The 8,209-nt window shown below is 51.5% G+C and overlaps 1 protein-coding gene across 1 annotated transcript in view; it reads right to left on the minus strand.

Annotated features, from left to right (window-relative positions):
* Positions 1 to 597: 597 nt before the first annotated feature.
* The window catches only part of cand1 (cullin-associated and neddylation-dissociated 1), a 13,537-nt gene continuing 5,925 nt past the window's right edge, over positions 598 to 8,209 (minus strand). The window contains exons 5-26 of the mRNA XM_017404000.3: positions 7,939 to 8,062; positions 7,658 to 7,745; positions 7,406 to 7,574; positions 7,221 to 7,326; positions 6,999 to 7,144; positions 6,765 to 6,916; positions 6,545 to 6,685; positions 5,614 to 5,755; positions 5,323 to 5,531; positions 5,080 to 5,248; positions 4,914 to 5,003; positions 4,680 to 4,833; positions 4,371 to 4,608; positions 4,024 to 4,212; positions 3,796 to 3,939; positions 3,583 to 3,718; positions 3,328 to 3,504; positions 3,148 to 3,243; positions 2,670 to 2,839; positions 2,428 to 2,592; positions 2,245 to 2,352; positions 598 to 1,802 (exon numbers count right to left, since the gene is read on the minus strand). Coding sequence (XP_017259489.1) covers positions 1,578 to 1,802; positions 2,245 to 2,352; positions 2,428 to 2,592; positions 2,670 to 2,839; positions 3,148 to 3,243; positions 3,328 to 3,504; positions 3,583 to 3,718; positions 3,796 to 3,939; positions 4,024 to 4,212; positions 4,371 to 4,608; positions 4,680 to 4,833; positions 4,914 to 5,003; positions 5,080 to 5,248; positions 5,323 to 5,531; positions 5,614 to 5,755; positions 6,545 to 6,685; positions 6,765 to 6,916; positions 6,999 to 7,144; positions 7,221 to 7,326; positions 7,406 to 7,574; positions 7,658 to 7,745; positions 7,939 to 8,062 — 3,338 coding nt within the window. The 3' untranslated portion in view covers positions 598 to 1,577. The remainder of the gene's footprint in view (positions 1,803 to 2,244; positions 2,353 to 2,427; positions 2,593 to 2,669; positions 2,840 to 3,147; positions 3,244 to 3,327; positions 3,505 to 3,582; positions 3,719 to 3,795; positions 3,940 to 4,023; positions 4,213 to 4,370; positions 4,609 to 4,679; positions 4,834 to 4,913; positions 5,004 to 5,079; positions 5,249 to 5,322; positions 5,532 to 5,613; positions 5,756 to 6,544; positions 6,686 to 6,764; positions 6,917 to 6,998; positions 7,145 to 7,220; positions 7,327 to 7,405; positions 7,575 to 7,657; positions 7,746 to 7,938; positions 8,063 to 8,209) is intronic.

Genomic DNA, 8,209 nt, shown 5'->3' on the forward strand with positions numbered 1-8,209 from the left:
ATGAGATATTTTGCTGACAGACACTAAACAAACAGGCGTCACGGCGGCGGGTGATCACAAACTGTTTCATTAATTTGAACCAAAGGCTGATTTTTTTTTCCTAATTTCCAAGAGAAAAACAGATTTTATTTGTTCAGAGGATCCAGTGAAAGATCTCACTGAAGCCCGAGTCCCAAAAATGTCTCGAAATGTTTGCGACGGGTCTCCGTTTCCTGACGCGAGCCGCAGAGGAGGAAGTTTTTAAATGTTTGGAGAAATTTACAAACTTTCTCTGAAAATAGTCCGACTTGTTTCAAACGCTTCAAATCAGCTCCTGAGAGTCAGAAAGTTCAGGAAATGAGAACTCTGAGAAGATCTGGCAACCCGTGAAAGCAAAGAGATTAAATGAGGATAAATTGAGACATTTTGTCTCCTGCAGCCGAGACAGAAACGTGACGATCTGCAGGTCGCTCAGAGTTCGTTAAATGATTTCCTTCCTCCTGAAGATGATACAACGTTAAATAACCGGGAATAAACTCAGGGTTTCATTTTAATAAGTTGTTTCCTGAGTTAATTCTGAGTCGTCTCCACTCGGACACAAATAAAACAGTCAGAATGTGAAGGCAGGCAGAAATGGACCTTTTTATTCATTTATTTTTCTTGGCGATAAACAAACAACGGGATTGTCCTGACCAGACCGGACCGAACCGGATCAAACCGGTCCAAACCCGGTTCAACCACATTAGAAAAAAAACAAAAAACAACTAACTAGCAGGACAACAGTAAAATCAAACCACGGCTGACCGGACCGAACCGGACCAAGCCAACGGAAAATAAAACTGTTACGTCGTGGTACTCTGCGTTACCACGGCAACAGCCGGCACGGTCCGGTCCGGCCTGGTCAGGTGGGACCTGGTCCAATAGTCCATCCTCTTCCCTCCGGGGTGAGAAGAAGCAGAGGGCAGAAATACTGAATCGGGGGAACTAAGAGAAGCTGATTGGTCCACAAACTGTGAAGCCCCGCCCATCAGTTCTCTCCCCACAGCCTCCTATTGGTTGCCTACATCATTCACAGAAAAAAAAAAAAAAAAACAGAGCAAGCCCTTCGCCTATTGGTCGCCATGGCCCCAGGCAGGAACGGCCGTTAAATGTTTCCCATTGGTCCATTTAGATAACGCGCTAACTGTCAGTCACTGAGCAGCGGCCAATCAGGTTACAGTACCTGTGGAACTTCCTGGAATTATGAAAAGAAATAAAAAAGAATGATGAACAGAGAGATCAGCCGATAATACGATCTCATGAAGAGCTTCCGAGCCTCAAATGGAAAAGATTTTCTCTAGATTTTTTTTTTCTTTTTTTTAATTTTCGGTTTTTGTCCGTCTGTTAGCCATCCGTCCGTCTTTTCCAACTGCAGAAATCAGTGCAATGCATCATGGGACGATCGATCGCTAGGAGAGGGTGTGTCACTACAACTGTGTGTGTGTGTGTGTGCGTGTGTGTGTGTCCTGTCGGTATGGAAACATGCTGCGGGGTTTGGCGCTCCAGCAGCGGGGTGGTGCCGTGTTGCATCATGGGATACTCGTTCTGTCCGCGCCTCTTTAGCTGGTGTCCATGGACTCCATGTTGGCGGAGCTGGAGTCCCTCTGGATGGAGTCGAAGATGGCCGCCAGCTCCTGATTGGACGAGATCTGGGACTGGAACTCTGACATCAGCGGCGACTTCTCGGCCTCGGGGATCGTCAGCAGCGCCACGACGGCTCGCATGGCCGACCTCTTCAGCTCGTCCTGCTTCTCGAACTCCTGCTTCACGGAGTTGGCCTTCACCTGCAGACAGAGAACCGTCAGAGGCTCAGGGTGCGAGCATCAGGAAAACATTGTCTTCAACGCTGCAGCTCCTGAGGTTCTGTTTGTCCCAGTAGGGCTTCTGTAGCTTCCTGTCCCTGATTCTGGAAGCTAAACTAGCATCACTGCTGGCTGATGACTTATTAGGCATGAAAATATAGAAATTAATGTTTGTTTATGTGAAAGAAGCCAAAGTTTTAGTATTTCTAATCGCAGCCTCTGAATCAGAATTGACCTGAAAAGATTCCAGATAATTAAATTTAAAATAATTCAACCTGAATAGTCCAAGGAAACGTGTCAGAGTTGATGTAAAATATAAAACTTATTAAACCTTCCAAACGTGGATTTAATTACTAATTAACAGGAAAATAAAGTAAAACTCCACAAGCAGCAGGTCGGGCCTGAAGGGTTCTGGTTCTGGTACCTTGGTGGTGCAGGTGGCTCTCAGCGGCTCCACCAGCCTGTCCAGTCTCTGCAGGACAGCGCTGGGACAGAGTGAGGACAGTCGGGCCAGCATCAGGAACGTCAGCATCTGGAACCCAACAAGCAGCAGGTTAGAACTCCGAGCCCGGCTGCAGAGGCCCCGCCCCCCCGCCCGCAGACGGACCTTGATGTCGTAGTGGTCCTTCAGGCCGTCCTCCACATGGTTCAGGAAGGTGAAGATGTCCAGCCGGTCCAGGCAGCTGTCCAGCAGGGTGTACATGCACTCGAACGCAGCCTTCCTCAGGTCCAGCCCGTCGTCCACCGTGTGTTTGAACGGACCCATCTCCACCTGCGCAGAACCGGGACAAGCGTCAGTCCCCTGAGCTCCGCCCACCTGCAGGCTGGAGCCGCCGCGGCCATCCTCACCTCTCGGATCAGCTCCTTCCTCACTTTGGTCTCGTTGTAAAGCTGCGGTAGAACCGAGTCCAGCAGGTCTCGGATCAGACTGGGTTTATTGTGGGCGGCGGAGTTAAACGTTACCAAGGCGACGCGCCGCACGTTCAAGTCCGGGTCCTCCAGTGTCTTCAGAAAGTCACCTGAGAACAAGCAACCAATCAGGGCAGAGGGCAGAGTTTGGACAAAATCAGTTCAGTCTGTACTTTTGGGTCTGAATGATTAAAATTTTAACTTCTTGCTTTTTGAACCAAAGAAGAAAATCATCTTTATCTTTGATTTATATTAAGAATAAAATTAAGCTTTCAAAAGTGTCAAACTTTATTTTCTGGAGTCTGGAAACAAACAAACAAAGACTTAATGTAACTTGAAGTTTTTAATTAGAGTTATTATCAATAAATTTACTCTAAGTTCTGTTATTTCAGGTTGACTTTGAACGCTTCCTGTTTACCGATGCAGTTCTTCAGCAGCGGGTCGATGGGCTGCGGCTGGTCAGAGATGGTGAACTTCACCGCCGTCACCACGGAGCTCCTGGCGTACGACGACCCTGCAGACAGATCAGTAAATGTGGAGTTAAACGCAGCGCCGTCGCCGTGGAGATCAGCTGCAGCTCGGAGCCGCCGGCGCTCACCTGACAGCAGGTATCCTTTGAGGCGGGGCAGCAGCGTCTCGGGGTCGATCAGCGTCAGTTTGCCCAAACACTCGGCCACCACGTTCCTGGTCCCCTCCTCCTGACACTCGCAGTGTTTGAGCAGCAGAGACCAAACCGACTCCACGTACGGCTTCAGGCCCGACACGGACGCCGAACCTCGACACAGACGCACAAACACGTTAAAATTGGGCGCACGTGCGCACCGGGCGATTCACGAGGAGGCGTGGCTCTCACTGATGATCTCTTTGAGCGAGTGCAGCAGCAGGTACTGCCTCTTGGACGAGGAGATCTCCTGCAGGACGAAGGGCAGATACTCGGGCAGGTTCCCCACCGCGATGCTGCCGAGGGCGTAGGAAGCTGCAGACTTCACCTGAGAGCCAATCGGGAGGTGAGTTTAAAACCTTCAAACGTGGGAAAAAGACAAAAAAATCCTCCCCGCGGGGTCACCTCTTCACTGGAGGAGGAGAAGGCGTCCAGGATGACGGTCTTCAGCTCTGGTTGGCCGCTCAGGTCCACGTGGTGTCCCACCTCGCCCAATGAGAGCAGAGCGAGCAGCCGGATGGAGTCCGTGGAGCGGCTGTTCTTCACGTCCTGTCAGAGTGAATGAACCAATCAGGCTCAGGTTCTCAGAGGTTCACAGAAACACCTTTACTGCTGTTTCTGGCTCTGACTCACCTGGATGAACTGTCCGACCACAGCGGGCCCCTCGGTGGGGCAGGCTCGGGTCAGCGCGGCCACACACTTAGCGATGGAGCAGTACGCCTGTTTGTGAGGCAGAGCGGCGCTCTGAGAGTAAACCGGGCCCGTCAGCATCCTCAGCAGGTCCATGTAGCCCAAACCTGGAGTTTCTGTGGCCACCAGAGCCTGAAAAACAGAGTTACAGCTGAAGGAGCTCCTCTGAATAATCAGACTGATCAGAGTTGGGTCGGCTTCAACCCGAGCTGCTGCAGGAGCTGCTGCAGGAGCTGCAGGCGCAGCAGGAGCTGCAGCAGGCGCAGGAGGAGCTGCAGGCGCAGAGGTACCTGGTAGAAGTCCAGCATGGCGGCCAGCGCCCCTCCCTGCAGCAGCGGGGATCGGACCAGCGCGATGAGCTGCTGCAGGATGTTCCCTCCGCTCAGCTGACCCAGAGAGGACGGGTGAGTCACGGCCAGCGTGGACAGGAAGCTCAGCGCCATCTGAGACACGTGCATGTCGCTCTCCGAGATGAGGGGGGACAGCTCGGCCAGAACGGTGTCCACCATGACAGGCGTCACTGCGGAGCTGAGGCACACAGACAGGTGGTGAGCTGAGGGAGGAGGCGGGGCTGACGGGTGGGCGGGGCAGAAGGTTACCTGTAGTTTCTGAGCAGGATGTCCAGAGCAGCCAGCGTGCAGAGCTTTAGCGCTCGCTGGTTCTTCCTCAGGAAGGAGGCGAGGATCGGAACGGCGTCGGGGAGAACCGGCCGCAGATCGATTTTCAGCGGCGAGCCGGCGATCAGAGTCAGAGCTGCAAACACAAACCCAGTCATCCATCACGCCATGACGCACCACCACCTCCATGCGGGTCCACGAGGGGGCGGAGCTTACCTTTGACTGTCGTCAGCCGTGTGATCTCGTTCTTCAGGCGTTCTAAGAAGATCAGCAGCGTTCCTGCGAGCTCGTTGGGCAGCCGGTCACCTACAGAACCAGACCCATCAGGAAGTTAAAACCTGCAGCCGATGACATCACATCCTGTCTGATGGGTGGTGGTTACCTAGGTTACAGATGATCTGCCCCATACAGGAAATGGCTCGTTCTTTAACCTCCTGGTCGATGTCGGCGGCCTTCAGGCGCTTGATTGTGCAGGTGAATAGGTCGTTTATGTAGGGGGAGGGGTCAAAGCTGTCGGAGCCCTCTGATTGGTTATCCAGAGGCCGGATCACCTGCAGGAGACCAAACAAAAACAAATGTCAGCTGCGCCATCAAAACCGGCTGAGGTCGCAGGTTCAAGTCCCACCTTAACGAGCTGCTGGGTGACGAGCAGAGCCTCTGAGGTGATCTTGTAAAAGGGGTCTCCCACGCACGCCACCACGGGCGGGACGAGGGCGGGGACATGGGCGTGGAAGGCGTGGGCCGGGTGCGTGACCATGATGACGTGGAGGCAGGCCAGGGCGTCGATTTTCAGGTTGGAGCTGCTGGACTTGTCGTTCAGAGAGAAGATGATTCCTGAAACAAACGAACATCGACGGCTCTTTACTCGCCGTTAACTCGCCACCAAACGGACCTGAGGAGCGTTCCGGAGCGTTACCTGGTATCAGGACCGGGATGTGCTGGGTCAGCGCTCCTGGGAGGACGTTCACCAGCTCCGTCAGCATGTTGAAGCAGCACTGACGCGTTTTTACGCTTTTCTCCTTCAGCTGCTTGTGAAGAGCTTTAACGATCATGGGCACCTGCAGGAGAGAACCACGTTAAAGATTCTACTTCCTGTCAGCTGTCTGCGCCCGCCAGCGCAGGATGCTGAGGGTTTCCTGTCAGCAAACGATCAACGGCACCACCTGCTGCGCGAAAACGGAACTGCAACCTTAGAGTTTAAATCCTTCATTAAACTCATTAATCCAGGTAAAAAAACACCTGATTTATCTTAAAAAAAAAAAAAAAACATCCTGTTAAACAAAATGTAAAAATAATAATAATCTAATTACTGAAACCTAAAGTTTTAAAGTTTGACTTTGATTAAAATTAACCTGAATAAATAAAAATCTGAGTTTACGGAGATAATTAGCGACAGAAAACAAACGATCAGGTTTTTAATAACGTCTTTGTTATTTTTTATTTTGAAACAAACGTTTGCAACAAGCTACAGGAGTTAGCAGGTTAAACATACAACCAGCTAACTTATTAACTAACATCAGCTTCTTAAGCTTTAGAAAGAGAAGAACAGAAGAAAATTATAAATAGAACAACAAAATTACATTGAATTTAAATGTTTAATTTATTCTCAATGGTTGTGATTAAATTAAATTTCAGTTTTGATCTTAAATCATAAATAAAAAGCTGGTTTAGAATCTTATTATTTATATCTGAGCGTTAAAATAAACTTTTGTCTCTGAATAAAAGGAATAAATCGTGAAGCTCGAGGTTCTCACTCCATTAGGACCTCATGGCCGTGAAGAAGTTCTGTGATCCCGTCGTGTTTTCACGTCTCTAACAACAAATAAATCCAGGTAGACTTGTCTCACCTGACTCTGCAGCATCGTTAGCGGCGTCTCTCCCTGCTCCATGGCGTCCGGATCGGCCAACCAGCTCTGAGCGGGCCGGGTCTGTTTCAGCAGCGACAGGTAGGCGTGGAAAACATCCGCCTTCACGTTCTCCTCCCTCTCCTGAACACACAGCCACCGGATTAGCGCCGCGCGCCGGGAACGGGAACGGGAAGCGACGGTTCGGCGGGGCTGACCGTACCTTGAAGCGGCAGACGAGCGCAGGAGACACGGAGCGATAAAACTCCGGCAGCATCTCGTGACGAGTCGAAACGACGGCGTCTAAACACTTGGCCGCCGCCCTCCGGACCTTCCAGCTCATGTCGTCGTCGTCGCTGTACTCGTCATCACTTCCTGGGCAGAAAGACAGGAAGTTCAGGCTCTGATTCGGTCCTGCCTGGTTTCAGCTCGTCCCAGTCCGGGTCTGATCGGTTACCCTGGTAGTCTTCGTCGTTTTGCTCGGCGTCCATGGCGTTGTCGTCCTCGTCTTCATCATCAAAGTTGTAATTAGGGTCGTAGGTCAGGTAGCGCAGGCAGATGGAGATGATGGTGGGAACGTGGGGGTAAACTTCTTTAGGACACCTAAAAACAAACCAACCAACCAGGATGAAGAAGAAGAAGAAGAAGAAGAAACAGAGCCGGGCTCTGAAGGTCGTACCTCCTGACGAAGGACTCGAAGGCCTGGATGCAGTACTCTCTGAGCTCGTCGTCGTCCACGTTACAGAACTTCACCACCAGAGGGATGATCTTCTCCAGGTACTCTCCTGGACAGACAGAAGGTCAAAGGTCGGCTCAGTGATAAACGTCTAACCGTGAACTGTGCCGTTCCTCTGTCTGTCTCACCGATCCGGTGTCCCGCCTGCCGGCTGATGGCCGCCGTGCACTGGATGTAGGTCCGGGTGGTGGACATGTTGTCGTTCCTCCCCAGCTCCGTCAGGAGGTGCTCGATCAGGTCAATGAAGACCAGGTTCCCACAGGACATCACCAGGTGGCCCAGAGCCATGATGGTCCTCTGCAAGCAGGGAGGAAACCATGAACTCAGCAGCCGGACCCTGAAAGAGTTCCTCTCTGCCAAAGGTCAAAGGTCAGACGCACCTTTCTGACAGCCAGCCTGGGGGAGGTGAGCTGAGGGAGCAGACAGCTGAGGATGGAGGGGTGAAAGTTCACCAGCAGGCCGCCCTGTCTGCACAAACAAACATTCCTTCATGTTGTTTACAGCTCAGATCACAGAGTGAAGGATTGTGGGTAAAGATGGAGTCTGTGACGCATCTCCACGAGCAAACAGAAATACAACGAGGAAGAAGCTGCACTGAGGCGGATTTTACCCATCATGCCTTTGGGTTTTCCCTCAGCAGAGAGACGACACGCTTCCATACCTGCAGAGCATGTCGGCCATGATGTCGAGCGCCTCCAGCTGCACGGACACGTCTTCCTGTTTGGCGATGGCGCTCGTCAGTCGACCCGTTATCTTCTTACAAACGCTGGCGGCTAAAGCCGAGCCTGAGGTGGACGAAGGTGGAGAACATGTGACCAAAACTACAAAGAATTAAAGTATTTAAACTCGTTTTTACCACTGGAGGCGGATCCTACAGGTACCATGTTGTGTATCTGTAGTATTTTTACCACTGGAGGCGGATCCTACAGGTA

The sequence above is a fragment of the Kryptolebias marmoratus genome, linkage group LG18, assembly GCF_001649575.2.
Source record: "Kryptolebias marmoratus isolate JLee-2015 linkage group LG18, ASM164957v2, whole genome shotgun sequence".
NCBI lineage: Eukaryota > Metazoa > Chordata > Actinopteri > Cyprinodontiformes > Rivulidae > Kryptolebias > Kryptolebias marmoratus.